This window comes from Ischnura elegans, chromosome 8 (genome assembly GCF_921293095.1).
Source record: "Ischnura elegans chromosome 8, ioIscEleg1.1, whole genome shotgun sequence".
NCBI classification, from domain to species: Eukaryota; Metazoa; Arthropoda; class Insecta; order Odonata; family Coenagrionidae; genus Ischnura; species Ischnura elegans.
In genome coordinates this window covers 92,951,431-92,969,942 of record NC_060253.1, presented here as the reverse complement: position 1 = coordinate 92,969,942, position 18,512 = coordinate 92,951,431, and the positions used below count along the sequence as shown (strand labels likewise).

The 18,512-nt window shown below is 39.4% G+C and overlaps 1 protein-coding gene across 4 annotated transcripts in view; it reads right to left on the bottom strand.

Annotated features, from left to right (window-relative positions):
• LOC124163264 (WD repeat-containing protein 37) overlaps positions 1-18,512 on the bottom strand; it is a 34,195-nt gene that overhangs the window by 14,417 nt on the left and 1,266 nt on the right. For all 4 annotated transcript variants that reach the window (XM_046540049.1, XM_046540048.1, XM_046540051.1 and 1 more), the window contains 3 exons: positions 18,352-18,474; positions 15,428-15,628; positions 1,837-2,012 (listed from right to left, as the gene is read on the bottom strand). In XM_046540049.1, coding sequence (XP_046396005.1) covers positions 1,837-2,012; positions 15,428-15,628; positions 18,352-18,474 — 500 coding nt within the window. The remainder of the gene's footprint in view (positions 1-1,836; positions 2,013-15,427; positions 15,629-18,351; positions 18,475-18,512) is intronic.

Below are 18,512 nucleotides of genomic sequence, written 5' to 3'. Positions count from 1 at the left end.
ATGAAGTTAAAATGGAGTGCTCAGTCTCAAATTCATGTGGCAAACAGTCGTTTGATAAATAAGGAGGTATTTTGGAGAAAATATTGTGGCATTAACATTCGCCATTGCTCAATCTTCTTTTGTTCCTCAGGTGGCAGAAATCAGTGGACAGCATACCTGCACGTCCGTGAGTTGCTTGAATGGAGAGCATTTGAATGTAGACACCATGACAAAAAAATGCAAAACACGTCAAAGCAAGAAACTTGAAAATAATAGAGCCATCCCAGAGTGTTGCAATTAATTTATCCTTCTATTTCACAATTTAAAAAATCAAAGAGAAAATTAGGTCTGCAGTGGTGCAGGAGGGCAAACCATCACAGCAACAGTTCCCGAGGAATGCAGAACATGAAGAGTTAGAAGGAGCTTTGTTTGGGTGATTGTGCCCACTTCAATCTGCAGGAACTACTGAGAAAGGGGCTATGCTTAATGCTAAAGCCGAGTATTTCAGTGATAGATTGAGAATCGAGAACTTCAAGTGTTCGGAAGTTTGGTTATACTAATTTCAAGCACGAAAATGTTATCTCCCTTCATTATTGCTGGTGATGCCCGAGGTGTAAACCTGAAGCCGTAGAAGAAAGGACTTTAATCCTCAATATCTTAAGAAATATTCCCCTCATGATATAGTGCAGACGAAACGGAACTCTTAGAGCCTACTGTCCGACAAAACCCTTGCAATACTGGGTGTTTCTTGCAATGATGTTTCACAAGGCAGGTAATGCGCTGTTAGCAATGACATATGTGAAACGCTGATGCTACATTTGTAGTTTATTTAATTTTAAAAAATTCTGCATTCTTTTTCATTTTTTGCCGTCATTATTGAGAATGTTAAATAAATATGTTCACACTTTTAAGTTTTGTGTGGCCTTAGGGTCCATCAGATGCGTATGCTTTTTCATTTTGTTGCCATCTTATACCCATGCATGCTGTATTAGTCGCAATTTATTGCATTTTGCTTTTGTTTTACTTAAGTGACATCAGCATAATATCTGCATTAAATTTTTCGTGAAATAATATCAAGTTAATATCTTTTCTTGCATTAATAATTTTAATTCTAGTTGTTTTTATTGCAGCGCCATGGATAAACGGTGTATTATTTCGATGACATCACGTACGTAACACTCACAATGGAACTACTTTTTTTAAACAAAGGCAATTTTAATCACATCATCATGCAAGCTTAGCAAATTTTTTGTGGATAATGAAGATATTACATTGGACAATAGTAATAGTCTTCCAAGACAGGATCGTTTTACCACCTTCTACTGTTTTTATCTGCAGAAACAAATGTGATATTTTATTTCACTTAACTTCCATGAAATGTACAGGTACAATAAACATACAGCAACAGAAGAATTTCAGGCATTAAATAACGCGATACAGTTTTATCAGTATTTGTATGAATTATCAGCAGAAAATAGACAAATAATATATCGATCACATAAAAGCACTAAGTACAAAGAAAAGTGGCTTTGTCAGTTGTGCATTGGGATAATGATTGACAAACCAATGTTCTGCATGATTTTTATCCAGTATGGCACTTTTAATTGAATAGCTAGTTTGCCATTAAGGTAAAGAAATTTAGTGATGCATAAAAACATCGCCTTTCATCTGGATTTATGCTTAAGTTAATCAGATAAAAATTCGTCCGTCGCCACACCAATCCTGTTCTTATGTAAGTATTAACAATAGGTTTTTTGTTATTATTTGCTCCACCTCCGGTAAAGCGACACTTCCCTATAGCAAGCGTTCCTTTGAGCACCGTGCGGTCTTGTATTAATGAGGTTGCACTGTACATACCGATGGCAAATCCCAAGTGACGGCAGCCTGCCAGATGTGAGCAGTACCATCACCTCCAGCTGTTAGCACCAAATCTCTTGATGGATGGAACCGAACCGAGTTCACAGAGCCAGAGTGACCAACATACTGTAGCAGGCATCGCCCTGAGTCAACACTCCAAATGCATGCAGTATGATCTACAAGAATAAAATTTTAATGAAGGTTAGGCACAAAGAAATAAATCAAATTGTAGTATATACTATAATAAACACATATAACTGTCATATATAGCCAGTCTCAAGATACCTGTGGTGAATTTTTCCACAAAAAATTAAAAACAATCATAATTATCAATTCAATGAATACTTTCACCTGATTTCGAACTTTTTCCTGCTTCACTGGTTATTTATCCCACTATTCTGAATTTCAGATACAGTTTGACTCAATACTATCACTTAATTGCTAGATTGAAACATGCTGACAGCAGGAAGATGCATACATAAATAGAGAGGAGTAACAGGCCAAATGGAATGGAATAACCATATCAACAAGAGTTGATTGACAGGCAAAAAACTGATCAACAAAAATAGTTTCTCAAGTATCCTATGCACATAACAGTACAGTAAAGCCTCAACTGGAAAAATGATGAGTTCAATGTAGGGGGTTTCTCTACACTGAGGTGATATGTGGGTTGCATCTTCACAGGGGCATCCAAGTATTCGGACAGTTATTCGATGCAAGTTAAGCTAATTTCTCTATCTTGTTATATTCACCACAAAAACTATACCTATATTGATGATAAACAATTGTTATCATTTACCATCAAATTCTGCAGCTAACACCATGTAATTTTCAATCTATGCATTGCTAATTGAAGTGATTGTTCTACACTACATTCTACACTGGGGCTCTTCACCCCATGCAGTGACCATTTTTAAAATCCAAAAAAGAGCTATACGTTTGATTGCAAACAAACCATGTAGAACCCCATGTTGCCCTTTGTTTAAATGTCTTTGCGTGCTACCTATTCCCTGTGTCTACATACTTTCTGTTTTATTATATGCCAAGTCAAACTTTAAGGACTTTGCGCTAAACTCGGATATTCATAACCAGGGTATTAGGCAGCAGTGAGACTTGCATGTCCCATTTGTACGTACTAAGAAAGCTATCTGTGGCTTTAGAACAATAAATCTAAGACTTTATAACAAGCTTCCGAAGAACCTAAAAGCTCCTATGAGCTTGTCGACTTTCAAAACTAAGAGTAAAAACTTTTTATTATCCACATGTTTCTACTCCGTTGATGAATATTTATCTTTATAACTGCCTTTGAATTTAAACTCCCATTTTGTATACAGTAGAATCCTGATTTAAGGTTTTTCAGCGGGGACAAAATTTAAAACACTAAATGCGGAAAAACACTAAACGAGGACCTGCCATTTTTTTCAGGTTTCACGGTCTGTAATGACTGGAATGGCTTTTTATGAAAAAAAAATATTATTTTAAGTAACTATAAGGTGCTGAATGCAGCAAAAAATTCTTTAATAAAATGTTCTCTGCCCTATGAAGGTTGGATAATACTTTTCAGGAATCAGCTAAAAAAATGGGTAGCAAAAATAAGTAATGAGAGGATGACAATTGTTTTAATGAAATATTTTTTTAAAATTCTAATAAACATCAACTTAAAAGCATTCCCACAGGGATTATTATTATGGACATTAGTGATTCCATTTTTATGCATATTTCAGTGGTCTCGATGAAATTTAGAATTTTTTCTCTAAAAGTGACATGTAGGTGACTAGAGCATTTCTAATATAATAAGAAAAGGTGTAAGTAGGTACTCGAAAAATCATGAGGAATGAGTGAAATAAAGGGACAGCAGAAGATCGCTAATCCCGAATCCTCAACTACCGAATATCTAGTAAAAGGGAGGTTTTCTGGAATTTTGCCAACTTAACGTTTTCTGTTGCCTCGGCGAAACAAGGGATTTATGAGCCTTTAAAAAGCCTCCTATGCGCACATTTTGGATTTCGAGGTCATCCAAAAAAGTAGAATCTTATTTCTAGTATGCGTACAAGTCGATGGTGATTCAACTCGATGATAACACCAGATTCGTTGTCATATATCCGCGGCCTTATGCAGGTCGAATGGAGCCGGGAGAAGTTGCTTACGCGGTGCGCTGATCACCTTGTCTCGCCTTGTTTCTCGGCAGCTTTTAATAAAATTTGGTTGGGCCTTGAATAACGATTAGCTAAACTCTGTTAAGTGAAAAGGTTTAATCTTCAACAGAACTGGATATCATCCGAAAAATTGTCAGTGCCTCTGGAATTCGGCAATTTCGTCAGGGTTATGACGTCGAAGTCAACCACCAAGGGATACCTGCCGGATTTTCGTATTTTTCCGCGCTCATTTTTCTACCGTGAGTATGCGGTGATTTTTTTCCAGCATGAGCGATTTATTTAGAGTCATGGACCGTGATAGTTCGTCAAAATTCCGATTGTCATTCTCTTTTGACATAAATTAGCACCGGATAAATATTTTTGAATCGACAGCGATATCAACCAGCCGCATGTCGATAAATTGGCTCCGGGATATCTAAATTACGATGTAAAATAATGTTGTTCCGTAGGGAAAGAATGCTCTCACTCACGGTCATGACAGGGGAAACACTTCCTCTGTTCTTTCGCTGTTCCTCCGTGGAAACTGACCTTGGAATGAATTATAAAAAGAATCTTCTAGTGAACTGCGCAATAGATATTGGGCCTCCTCTTTTGAACAGAGAAAGTACCCGACTGAAAAAATTTTGGGCTAATAATCGCCTGCCCGTAGGGAGTAGAGTTGAAAGGGGCATAAGCCATCAATTGAAAACATAACGAGAAAACCATTATTGTAGCGGCCCTCGGAGGATAACTCGTGTCATCAGTCGTCACGTATCATCGAAGTCAAGTTCAAGAAGTGAAGGATAAGGTCGTTCGAGGTTATTAAGGGATGACTTTGCTCCATTAGATCGGATCTGATACAAAAAGTGCCTGGTGTTTGGATGAGAAGGGGAGCGAAACATTACGAGAAGACAAATCACCCAGCTTGCGAGTTGAAGGTCGCAGCGCTGCGCTCGAGGAAGAAAGCAGTTGAAGAAGCGTTCCCCGGTAGATTCTATCGACTCTTTGTAAACTTTCATGAGACTGTTCTTGTTGATGAGCATAAATTCGAAGATTTGGATGTACCGTCATGAAAAAACGTTAAATCGGGCAAAAAAAATCTTGAGCGGGACAAATTTTTACGACCATAAATGCGGAAAAACGCAAAATGCGGAAACACTAAATACGGATAATTTTTACATTGTCCTAGTAGGGAATGAATCGGGACCCAAAAAAATAAACTCTAAATGCGGAAAAACGTTAAATGCGAAGACGTTAAATCCGGATCCGACTGTATACAGTGGAACCTCGTTAAAGCGAGTACGGGCTATAGCAACACCCCCGCTATTACGAGAGATAGCCGATGCACCGTCAATTGACCCTATAATAAGCGTGTTAAAAAATTCGTTTTTACGAGACCCTTTCGGTGTTGGCTCTCGCTATAGCGAGGGTTTCACCGCCGGAAGACTTTCATCAAGACTCCTTAACCTCTGTAATTGCTAGCGATCTGTTAGAAATGAAGGTAATGGAGTGCTCAGTCTCAAAATTATGTGGTAAACTGTCGTTCGATAAATGTAATGATTGACGAAACAATGCTTTGCATGATTTTTATTCAGTGCGGCGCTTATAAATTGTTTGAATAGTTAGTCGTTATTTGAGTAAGGAAATTTAGTGATGCAAAAAAACATCGCCTTTCGTCTGGATTTACGCTTACGTTTATCGGATAGATGTTTATCTGCCGCCGCACCACTCCTGTTCCTGTATATCTGTTCGCAACAGGTAAATTGGCTATTATTTGCTCCACCTCCGGTAAAGCGACAATTCGCTATAGCGAGTGTTTATTAGTGCACCGTGGGGTGTCATTATATCGGGGTTGCACTGTAACTTGATTTTGCATTCATGACGTGCCATATACAATGTATGTACAATACTTGTCGTTTGGCAAATAAATAAATTTTTATTATTGCTTTCCTCATCAATTCACATTTATGATTAACCTCTTCATTAAGTTGTACGCCAAAACTAAAGAATTGCCAATATTAATTCCTGTGGATTACAATTTCTCCAAAGGGCTCCATAGTTTGGCCAAACATCTAGCCAATTTTAGCTTTGGAGTGCTATAATTTAAGTTGATAGCAACAGATTAGGTCATACTGGCAGCTTTCCGCAGCAATTTTGCTTAAAAAAGCACTACCCTTTAAGACTGAAAATATAAAATGAATAGTTGGAATCATACAGAATTACCTGTTCATCTCTAATTTCTCTATCAATACGATATAGATAACACAACAATGGAAGTTAACTGGGGCGAGTTGTTTACCCAGAGTAAAAAATATAGCAGTCGATAAGTCACTGAGGCCATTATGACAATAGGGTAGTTTCCTTCATCAAATAAAACGAAAGGCATTGATTGCGATTCACTACCCACCATTAGTGTATTCATAATATATAAATTATTTGGTTTTAGAAATCCCAGTTTGGTGAAATGGCAATGGTCATTTTTAACCGCATTTGAAAAAGGTCAGATTGGCACCCATACGATGCCACTCCACGTGACGTCACAGGGGCCTAGTTTCTATATGAGTAGATAGGAGTTTTATATCGTCTGAGAATACCAATGCATGCATGAGGCACAGAGCTCAGGGAAACATCTCTCAATAATCACCTATTAACCCGCGATGGCACGCGTGGGCGGGGATTCCCCGCCCGTTGGAAAAAAAATTTCCTATTCGGCACACTGCGGGCCCCTCTGTTCCACACTTAATCTAATCTACTATCTCTGAGCCCTTTTCAAGTTACAGTCCTTAAATATGAAAAAGAATCTTTGTATTGCATTTTACTCCATTACGGTCGAATCCCCGCCAGCGCGTGCCTTCGCGTTACAATGCCTGCTTGCGCAGTTTTTGAGACTCGACTCGATCAATCTCTCAGTTTTCATTGCTGTTTCGCTACATTTTTTTGCCCATTACAATGTCGCAGGAGAGGATGACTTCGGTATGGGTGAGTATACCTCTCTTGGTTCGACCTTTGGGTATATATTTCTCTCCGATTCAGTCTAAAAAGAACTCGTGAGGGAAGCCTACGCTAGTTCCATTTGGTGATCGCTACTTGTGTCCAACGCCCTCGTACCAGTGAACCTCGCCAAAGTAATTACAACTGTAAGTAATTGTAAATTTACATTCGCAGAGCTGGTGAATGCCACAATTGTAGTGTCATATCTATTGCTATGTGTTCATAAATATGCCATAAATACCTCTCTTTTTCAATAAGGAATTAAAACCCCGGGCATACGACTCCCGACCATGAGTGAGCCTGATAGACATTACAATGGAACCCCGATTTATCGTTCCCGCATTCATCGTTTTCCCGCATTTATCGTTCGCCGCTCCTGGTTCCAAATTAAGTTCCATAAAGACAATGTAATTTTTTCCCGCATCCATCGTTCCCCGAAGTATCGTTTTCCCGCATCGATCATTTGAAGATCGCGGTCCCGTCGAATAATTTTCTCACATTCATCGTTTGATAAAAATGAGACGAAGTGTTTACAACGTGTTATTTATGGCTAATAACGACAGACACATAGTTTGAATCTTCCCCAGGAGATTGAAATGCGATAGGGAGAAGCAGAGTGCCGTGGGATAGTTACATTAGCGCATTTCCAAAGATCCGGTATCCCCCTCCATTCAGGACTCGCCTCCCCCCGGTTGAAGCTTTCCTCTTCTCCGAAATAAAAAAAGGTCCCAGCTCGAGCAGGGATCGTATTACGACGACCTTAGCTTCAAAAGAAAATATCAAGTTACTCGAGAACAGAAGAAACCTTTTTCACGCCTCCCCCTTTCTCGACCGCTGACTTTTTTTTAGCCAACTCGCTTCAAAGGTGGAGGTCAACTGCTGCATGAATCACCAATTAGCCCAAAAGGTGTCTAAAAATGAATTTCGGTAATTGGTATCATAATTTTATTAGATTGAGATATTAGTGATGTGCGCGTAATTCAGTAAAGAATGATACTAAACACGACGTATTTCTAACGTTATTTAAGGATTTTAAGCAAGGAAATAGTTGGAATAATACGATGGTGATTTCTGGCGAATATCTTCTATAGTGAGCTTCACGGCAGTTGTTTCGATTTTTTTTCGAAACAGGGCGTCTGGCTACAATTTATGAGTTATGCTACAAGTCTCACTTGTCTGAGTTGCTAACGAAGCGATCTCTTCTCAGGATATTTTGTTTTTCTCTACTAGCAATCTGAATTCATCTGCTCATCTAGAGCTATGCTACTTATAGTTAGAAATGAGAAGGTAAGTTGCCTTCTCTATAGGATAAAAAATTTCATTGCGCAGTCATATGGTCATGCTTCACCCTCTGCAGTAAGCTCTGCTTACACCGTACGCGATAGCATTAGTGCCGAACTTCACCTCGTACGAGTGGTTCCGTACTTTCCGGGGTGGGTTGACTTAAAACTAGCGAGTGTTTTCCGTGTGGGTTCAATGGAGTCCGGTTTCATTTTCATTAGTTTTATTCTTATTCGTTTTCGGACCATGGCCCTTCCGAAGACACAAGTGAGAACTTTAAAAGATGGACTGAAAATAATTGATGATGAAGAAAAGAATCCGGGCTAGAAATACGTGAATATTGCAGAATGCCTCGATATGTCCGGTAGCACAGGACGGCAGGGGCGGGGGTAGAGCGAGATCCCTGGTGAAAACAAGAAGTGGCATGAAGCCGAGGATCAGGTGGGCGTGCCGCTGACAATTAACGCCACATTGCCTCAATCATATTAAAAATTTAATTGCTAGAAAGGAACATTTCAGATAATAAACTATTTTTGGCCTTCTTGATCCATCTCATAACCAATCACTGCCACGGCGAAATCAGTGGTTTGAGGCATAACACGCACATTTCTCTCGTAAATACGTGTACTTGAAATGGCATTTGATGGATAAGAATTTTTACATCAGACAGAAATGCATAATAGCAGTGAAAATTCCGAGTGGAGTGCAAACATTTTATAGCAAGGTGGCTTGTTCCGTTAGGATATTTGAAAGAGAGATTAGTTGAATCAACAATATAACCTAAGTGTTTCGATAAAGTAATAATACTCCCGTAATCAGCTAAAATCTTGTTTGAATCCATTAATGAATATCATAATTCGCAAAAATCCAGCGTTTCCTGGGACATAGGCAACCCGGACAACCTTTCCCGCATTGATCGTTTTCCTGCATTCATCGTTTTTTTCATCCATCCCCTTGAAAAACGACAGATCGAGGTTCCACTGTATATACTGGAAATGCTTGACAGGGCGAGTGAAGAGGAATTTGCAGATTTGAGTGAGAGCGACGAAGAGGAATGCGACAGCACCATTTACCAGTCCGACCACGAGTCATTTTCTGAGGAAAGTGAGGATGAGCATGCGCCCGCGACAAGAGATTCTTCCTTCATGGGAAAAAACAGTGTGAGTGGTCTGCTGTGAAGTCATCAAAAAGATGCAGAGTTGAGCGATGCAATTTGCTGAAACGTCTACCTGGACCTGTGGGTAACGCAGGAAATGTATCGGATATTTTGGGTTCTTGGCAATTTTTTTTCCAGATAAAATAATATCAGATATTGTATCCTTCACAAACATAAAAATTCGAAGTAAGCAGGGTAGATTTCTGCGTCAAAGGGATGCCAAGGAAACAGACCTAATGGAACTGAAGGCCCTTTTGGGATTGTTGTATTTAGCTGGGGTGCAAAAGTCCAACCATAAAAATATTTTTGATCTGTGGAGAGCTGATGGAACAGGAATAGAATATTTTAGACTTGTAATGAGTGTAAATAGATTCAAATTTTTGCAGAGAATATTGAGATTTGATAACATTGACGAAAGAAATGAATTGAAGAAAAAAGACAAGTTTTCCCCAATTAGGGACATATTCGAAACTTTTGTCAGTAATTGCCGGAATAATTATAGTATGAGTGAAGCAGTTACAGTAGATGAGATGCTTCCACAATTCCGGGGTAGATGCAGTTTCCGTGTTTACATGCCGAACAAGCCGTCTAAGTATGGGATAAAAATATTTGCCTGTTGTGATGCGAAAACATTTTACACCGGTAATATGGAAGTGTACGTTGGAAAACAAAACCAGGGACCAGATAAAATTGATTACAAGCCACACTCAGTAGTAAAAAGACTGGTTCAGTATATTTATAACACTGGAAAAAATGTCACCCTTGATAACTGGTTCATGTACTACCTGTTAGCACTTCATCTTCTAAAAAATGGTCTAACAACAGTAGGAATGATAAGAAAAAATAAGGCAGAGATTCCACCCATGTTTATCGCTAAGTCGAAAGATAGAATAGTTGGAAATAGTATTTTTGGTTTTCAAAAAGAAATGACGCTAGTGTCATACAAACCTAAACCTAACAAAGTTGTATTGCTCTTGTCAACAATGCATCGAGATGACATTGTGGATCCTCAAACAAATAAACCTGAAATTGTAATGTATTACAACTCCACAAAAGGTGGTGTAGACGTATCAGACCGTTTACAGTCCAATTACAGTGTCTCTCGCATATCATGCCGATGGCCGCTAACAATATTTTTTACCTAGTTGAACATTGGCGCGATCAATGGCATTGTTATTTACAAAGCAAACTCCGGGAAATCGGTCAGTAGGAGGAAGTATTTGAATACTCTTGTTAAACATTTGACTAGAGATTACATGCTGAAAAGGGAGAAACAGCAAAATATCAAATTATCTGTGCGACTCCGGTTACGGGAAATATTGGGTTTACCTGAGAGAGGCGATAACATGAGATGCCATGCTGATGGCCGATGTGCTTACTGCCCATCTAAAAAAAATAGAAAAACAAAGACAGCATGCAATACGTGTAAAAATCTCATTTGCCGGGAGCACTGTGTTTTCAACTGCATATCATGTTCCCAAAATGCTGACGGAGTTGATGACTGATTGTGAGTTGTAACTAGCAATGTTTTTCTCGTAATCAGAAAATTTTCTTTTATGTTCTATATGTTGTTATCTTAAAATGCATATAATTCTTATGTTAAACAGTTTTTCAACAGAACCTGTCAAATAAATGGTTTATATAGTTCTTATTAGTGTTTATTTAGCCGTATACAACCAGTCGGTCTTTTCCCCACCCCGCGTGCTACCGCGTCACAATAAAAGCGCGTGCTACCGCGGGTTAAAACTGCCTATGGTCGGAGAGTTTCCTTCGTTTGATAGGGTGTTAATAATCCTTATTTAAGCCAAGCCCTACCTGCTAGCAGGGTACTCTGCCACCTGCTAGCAGGGTACTCTGCCATCTGCTAGCAGCCTACATCGCAGCGGCGCATATATCCTCGCCCCAAGGTCACCTCACACGGCAACAGCGGGAACCAGAATGACCTCACACCGGCTTTCCCCAGCATTCATACTTAGCCGTCGCGCTTTCGCGCACTTGAAATTTTTCACTTTTCATTAAATCACGAAAAATAGATACAGTAAACTCTTGATTTTACGAAGCAGGATTTTACGAAGTTTTCGATTATACGAAGTGATATTGCGGTCCCGGTGAAAAGCCTGTGCTAAATACATGGCGCTATTCGATTATACGAAGTTTCGATTATACGAATTTTTTTGAATTTACGAACCTCGGCTCGGTCCCTAGGAGCAAATGGCATTCGTTTATACGAACTACGGCGAAAAATTTGTCAACAAAACTAGTTACGCCGGCGTAAGTAGCTAAAAAAAGCAGCGCTTCCAACTGTGGTCCATCAAAAGTGCGAAATCGTAAATGATAATGCAACTTTGGAGAGAAATGGGTCGCCAAAAACCTCACTGTGGGAATTTAGGGGGAGTAGGAGTTCAGTTAAAATATCGCGGCTGACATTATGCCCCTATTTACGTGCCTGTTCGTAAACATAGCATCGACAATAATTCGTAGTTTAACATGTCAGGAAGGTCGAGCGGAGTATTTCGTACACCCCTAATTAACCCTTTGCACTGCTGTGAACGTACTTCGAAGACTACTTGACTACTTTTCGCCGAAGAACTTCGAAGGGTCCCTAATCCGGGACCCTTTCCTCGACGAGCTCACCCTCGCTGGCCCCTGAAACTGGGCTATTTTTTAATGCATTACCTGACGCAACCCTGGGTTTCAAAGGGCAAAGGTGCCGTGGGGGGAAAAAGAGTAAAGTGCGTGTTACTGTGGAGCTGTGCGTCAACCAAACGGGCACGGACAAAATAAGCCCGTTGTCATTGGGAAATTTGAAAGGCCACGGTGCTTAAAACATGTAAAATTGGAAGCCCTCCCCGTTTTTTACCATGCAAATAAAAACAGCTGGATGACCCGAGAAATTTTCCTGCAAACGGTTATACGTCTACAGAGAAAAATTGCTGGAGAGAACAGCAAAATTGTTTTAATAATGGATAATGCCACCGTTCAGAAATACGTGGAAGATCTAAAATTGGCTAATGTTCGAGTCCTCTTTTTACCCCCGAACTCGACTAGCAAGTCCCAGCCCTTGGACCAAGGCATTATCCAGGATTTTTTAAGTCCTATACCGGAAGAAGCTTGAGCGGTATTACTTGCGATGGATCGGTATGTATACATTCATCTATTTTGCTCATGTGCGTTTGGATATCGATTTAGATATTTTTATTCATGATTATCATTCTTTCAAATCTATTTGCTACTTTTATAAATAGGAACAGAAATTAATAACATCCCGAAATGGACGTTGATACATGCAATCCGCGCCATAATATCTTTTCGTGTATATATTGGCCTTTGTGAATGAACAACTTAAATATCTTAAGTACTGGGCTCTATTTACCGCCAATTTATATTTTAGGCTTCTCGTAATGAAGACGCACTTCCAAGTCTAACTATGAACTTTCTTCTCACGCGCTTCCCTGTTCTCCCATGCTGGGGTTCTGTCTTTCCAAAGCCGTCCCTTCCCTCCTGCCGCCTTTGGCTGATCTTGCTGACACCCACCTTACTCATCCCAAACCCCTCCTTCCCCAGCATTTCCCATTCACTCCCTCCCTAAGGAGACTGAGCTTGTGTGCGTCGCAAAAAAATACGGCCCCCAAAAGTAGACTGAGGCAGAGCTGAAGGCCATTTCCCCACCCTTCTTTGTCCTGCCCCCTTCACCAGTCCTTGTGCTGACCACACTTCTTCCCTCAGGCAATCCCCATCCCACTCTTATTCACCCTACCCACTGGGAACGTTCCCCGATTGTGGAGAAGGGCATGGTTCATCTTTACCTGCAACGGGGGGAAGTTATTAACCGGAGAGAGGCGGAAGAAGTATCTTCCACTATCGGGAAAATGGTGCCGCGCTTATAATTGTCTCTCTTCTTCTCAGCTGACTTTTCAATTGAAATTAATTTCTTTGCTCTTTCCACACTATATTTATTTACGATTATGGCGCGACTATTTTTTAGTGCTAAAACTAAGAAAATCTTTTCTCTGTGTCAATGATCCTTTGCCTAACTTTCAATACGGCGGAGAAAGGAACACGAAAACTAAATGAGGTGACGGTACAGGTTTTTGCGTGTCATTTTCTGGGAATTCACGCTAGCGAACCAATACTTAAAACCACGTTGAGAAATGATAAAACGTCTCTTGTGGGAAAACAATCAATGTGGATAATATCTATATTTCTCCGATACTGTAAGATGTTTCTCCTGTCGTTTTCCGGTTGGAACCTTGCTCCTGTCGGCATAAAAGGAGAGATACATACTATATGAACAGGTCACCTCACACCCGGTATGAAGAATACAGTCCTGATGAAGAATTAAGTCTTTTATGGCAACGTCTGCGAAGATGATGGAACACAGTAGTCGGACGGAGAACTCAAACAGAATTTACTTCAAATATTCGCCAGAAGATAATCACATCCTACGTTATTTATGATCGTAATTGAATCTCAGTGAAAATAGAGCACATTCTGCTGAAAATACGAAGTAACTCGAAATATTAACTTACGAAGGTTATTTTGGAAACGGGCTAAGACCCTTGTTTTTCTTTTTTTCTCGTCACTGAGCGATAGAGGGCGACATAAATGGCGGTTAGGCCGGCTGCCGCTAAAATTCTGTGGGTGTCAGAAACAAATATCTATCTTTTGCATACTTAATAGTAGCTATTGGCTCCTAACCACAAATTTATTACTGTTAATTCTTATAATAAACATTGCAATTCATTATTTGATTACGTTTTCTAAACTGGTCGGGAATTTCTTTAGCGATCGTTGATGTTGAAGTATGAACAAGAAATGGGAATTTTATGGTGGTATAATTATTTAACGATTTTTCACATCATAAATCGATAGCAAAAAGCCTTTTCTATGAATTATACCGAGAATAACCACCGAAAACATTTAAATAAGACCACTAAAGACAAAAAATGGCGGAAGAAACATAAGCGAACATTTTTTTCGTGACTTATGAAAAAGGTTTGAATTTACGAAACTCGATTTTACGAAGTGCCAATTTTCCGGTCCCACTGACTTCGTAAAATCAAGAGTTTACTGTATACCTTAATGCCTATTATTCAATAACCTTCCCCTTTTGAATGACAGAAAAACTACACCCTTCCTCATATCTTTCTCTAAAATTCTGATAAACGCTCTCCTCCCCACGTTCCTTTGAGGAGCCCTCCCTTGCTCATTTCACTCCTCAATAGCTCCTCTTATATCTCACTGAAATCTCATGCTTTTTTGATCAAACGTGGCAATTACCTATTGCTCATTCCACCATTACAATCTTTCTTTGATTCGTTCCAAAGTCAAACTCCGTAGAGGAATCCTGGCCAAGATTTCTACCGACATTTCTTTGATTGGTGAATATTTTCTCTGCAGATAAACATAATGTCACATTGTACTATAGATATCGCAAACATGAAGAGTGCTATTAGGAATTGGATAGAAAAAAATATTCAAAAGAGCTGCTGCATTCAACCATCAGAAGAGAATGAAGTTTAGATGACTTATTTATCATCCAGAAGAAAATTCTACTATTCACAATGAATAAAACATCACAGGCGATGGTCAATGGTTCTTAATTTGTCGTCTTAAGATAAAGTAGTGGAGAGCGGGGAAATACGAAAAATATGCAAGAATGCCTTGATACCTGCTGCACAGACCATTTTTTCTATAAATACAGCTCTGTGGAAGAAAAATGTGTTTCTCTTCATATAATTTCACTTGTAGTCATTTAAGTTCTACCCAAATTTCATTTGACTCTAGATCATTCGAGATAGAATACGAGTAATTTTTTAATCAGTGCTCCACGTAAGCAATTCAACTTTCCCCACCACCATTCATCCCAAGAGGTGGTTAGTTAGTGGCAGATTATAAGGTGGACAAGGAAGTGAGGCCACCCCCCTCCTCCCACCATCGCAAGTTTTGGAAAAACTGAATCTTCCAATTTCAATTTTTAGAAAATAAAAATTGAGTCCACTAATTAATTCACATAGAGTTGGCTCACCTGCAGAGGCTGTGGCAATCAATGGGTGTCCCAGTCGAGACACTGAAACTTCCCATACCCCATCCCTGTGTCCAGCAAATGGGCGCACCAAGGATGCACTAACTGAAGGGCCTTTGAAGCTGGAGACGATCTTGCTTGTGTGAGCTCTTAGACGGTGTGCACTTGTCTTCACTTTCTGCGATGAGGTGGAATGTGACACAGCTAAATGAAGAAATGAGAACATGCACCAGCTAGAATAGTAAAATACACACCAAGCTATTATTTAGTAACACCAGCATAAAAATCAATAGGAAGATATTCAGTGTAATCAAAACTAACTATGAGCATCAATTTTGCTTGGACCAACACCACTAAAAGGTGGACTTAAAAGCTGGCGATTAGTTACAGGACAAATATGAAGCTAAAAGGTCAACTAAAAATAAAACATTCAGTTTAAATGTATATGGTACAGAAAAAGTAGAATAAAACAGGACCCACAACAATGCAAGAGATCTCTTTCATGCTGGAGGAATATACAGGAAAGTGTACTGAAAAGAGCAAACAATGAAAAGGATAGAAATGGAATTAAAAGAATATGAAAACATGGCAGTCCCTCAATTCTGGATAGAATAGTTCTCATATTTATATTGTAATGGCTGTTGCCGTAACCCATTCTTTTCTCTTCTTTTCCTAGTCACTCCATCACACTTTATATTTTTCCTTTTAACTCCTGTCACATCTAGAGGAGTGATGGGTGTGTGAATGCGAGACACATAATAAGTGAGGAGCAGGGTTGCCCGAATGAGCCTAGTTGTTGATGTCCCGAAGTGAAGCAGGGGATTTTAGACCATAGTTCTATCCCATGTATTGGAAATTCTCTGAGAGTGTCCCATCCTTCTAGTTCCCCTTCATTGCAACACCATTGCTCCCATGTCCCACACACATAAAATGGTGAAGAAGGAGACAGACAGAAATGGTTATCAGGAACCGTTGCATTAATTAACAACTTTGCCCAGCTGGAAGCACTAAGCTTTAGAAGAAGCCCTGAGTCCATGATTACAGGCTCCTTTCTCTGTTGAAACCACTGACCTTTGAGGTGATGTGTGCTGTGCCAGGCACATGGAATTTTCAGCGAAGGACCAATTTTATAATCCAATGCCTGGCCTGTTGCAGATCCATGTCGAATGTTAAGTGTTCATGTAATAATATCATCTCAGACCCAAATCCAGTTTTTCCTCACAGCTATTAGCTAGTGACTTAAGAAATGACATTAAGACCATGTTTCCAGCAGCTTAATAAAATTGCATATGCTCTGTGTATTGAAGAAAGGACTAATAATTACCTACCACAACAAATATTAAATAACATTAATTCAACTGCTCTATTATGATCAATCAGCAAGCTAACTTATTGACCTCATAAAAGCACTTAATCACATTGAAATTTCTTTTCCATTTGTTTTATCAATTATCACATCTGCCATAATCTTTCATCAGTTTTTAAGGGGGTATCAGGTATTTTATGTTAACGTAAACGAGCTCAGGATAGATGAATTTTTGTTTTATAATCATGAGTGGATTCTTATTTTCTGTGGAGTCATCTCTATCAAATCTAGCCAAATCACCATTGTAACTATTTCTTTCTTCCTTTCATCACCCTAACACTCAGCCCCATCAAATCCTAGGAAACCTCGAGATGTATGCTGTCACGAACCCATCCCACAAAGATTTATGGTGTAATTTTCAGTGAGTTTGGTTGCCCCGAGTATGTCTGGTGAGAGGGAACACATAGGTAGAATGTAATTGTATCTTGGCCATATTCATCCAAGTGGCCTGGAGTAGTGCATTGAAGAACAACTACAGCACTTACAAACTCCAGCTGAAAGTGCTTTCCCTTCAGCTTGCTGAAAAAGGCCACTTCATGGTCATGGGTGTGTTTGAATCTACAACCATTTTTGGTTCCTGCTACATTTTGAGCTATTGTCTCCTTGAAGTACGCCTATTTGAGTCCAGGAGTAAACGTGATATTAAAGAGTTTTCACATTAAAGTTTCCAGGTAGCTTTACATTTTTCAGAGAAGCTGCTGATGAAGTCAGTAATGACATAACTCTCTCCTTTCGTTACTAAGGTGTGATATTCCTTGGTGAGAGCTCAATGCTATTTTTGTCCAACCCCAAAAAGCAGTTGAAGGACAGGTAAACAAGTCAGTTAAAGATAATAGTGTAATTTTATGCATGACATTGAATAAACAACAATTATTAACCACAAAAAACTTCTACAAAGCGGTAGAAATAACAAATTCTTAAGGCCGTTTTACACGGTACACGGAATTGCGCAGGTTAGAGCTGCATTAATTTCTAAAATGGCATGGAATTGCGCAAATGCATGAACGAAATTAGAACAGGGGCTATTTTGCCGTCTCGCATCCACACATTCTCGCATGTGTTCTAGCAATTCACCGATTTACACGACGCAATTTTGATTGCGCCTTCACACGTACGTCAGACTGCGCAATTCCGTGTACCGTGTAAAACGGCCTTTAAAATAAGAAATGATTACCTTCATCACAACATGCAAAAAGGAATAATTAGTCAATCCTGTCATTGTTGTCCCATGGCAGGCAGAAGGATTGAGAGAGGGGTAAACGGCAAGGTCAAAGGTCAGAAAGGAAAGTGCCATAGATAAAAAAAAGCTTTGCCGAAGAAAGGGCATGGAACGCAATTAGGACAGAAAGGATAATTCTAGGTGTTTATGTTGATGCACATCCATGTGACAACGCTGCATAGGAAAAATCAGGGTATGAGGCATCAATGGGGGGCAGTGATATGATGAGCGAAATATGCAGATGCCAGGATTCTTCCCCCATTTCGTCTGTCAATGGGATAACATTGGCTGGCTTGACGGTAGTGTTGACCCATCACCAACTATAACTTCAGGTTAACTCACATTTCTGCTTGGATATACTCTTTGTGAAATTGGCATCAAAATCGGCATAGTCACAGCTTTGTTTATCACTCACAAAAGATTCTCTTTCAAGACGCTCATTAAGGTTGTCTATCTTTTCTTGCACTAAAAAGATGTAAAATATAAATGCATTAGCAAACATC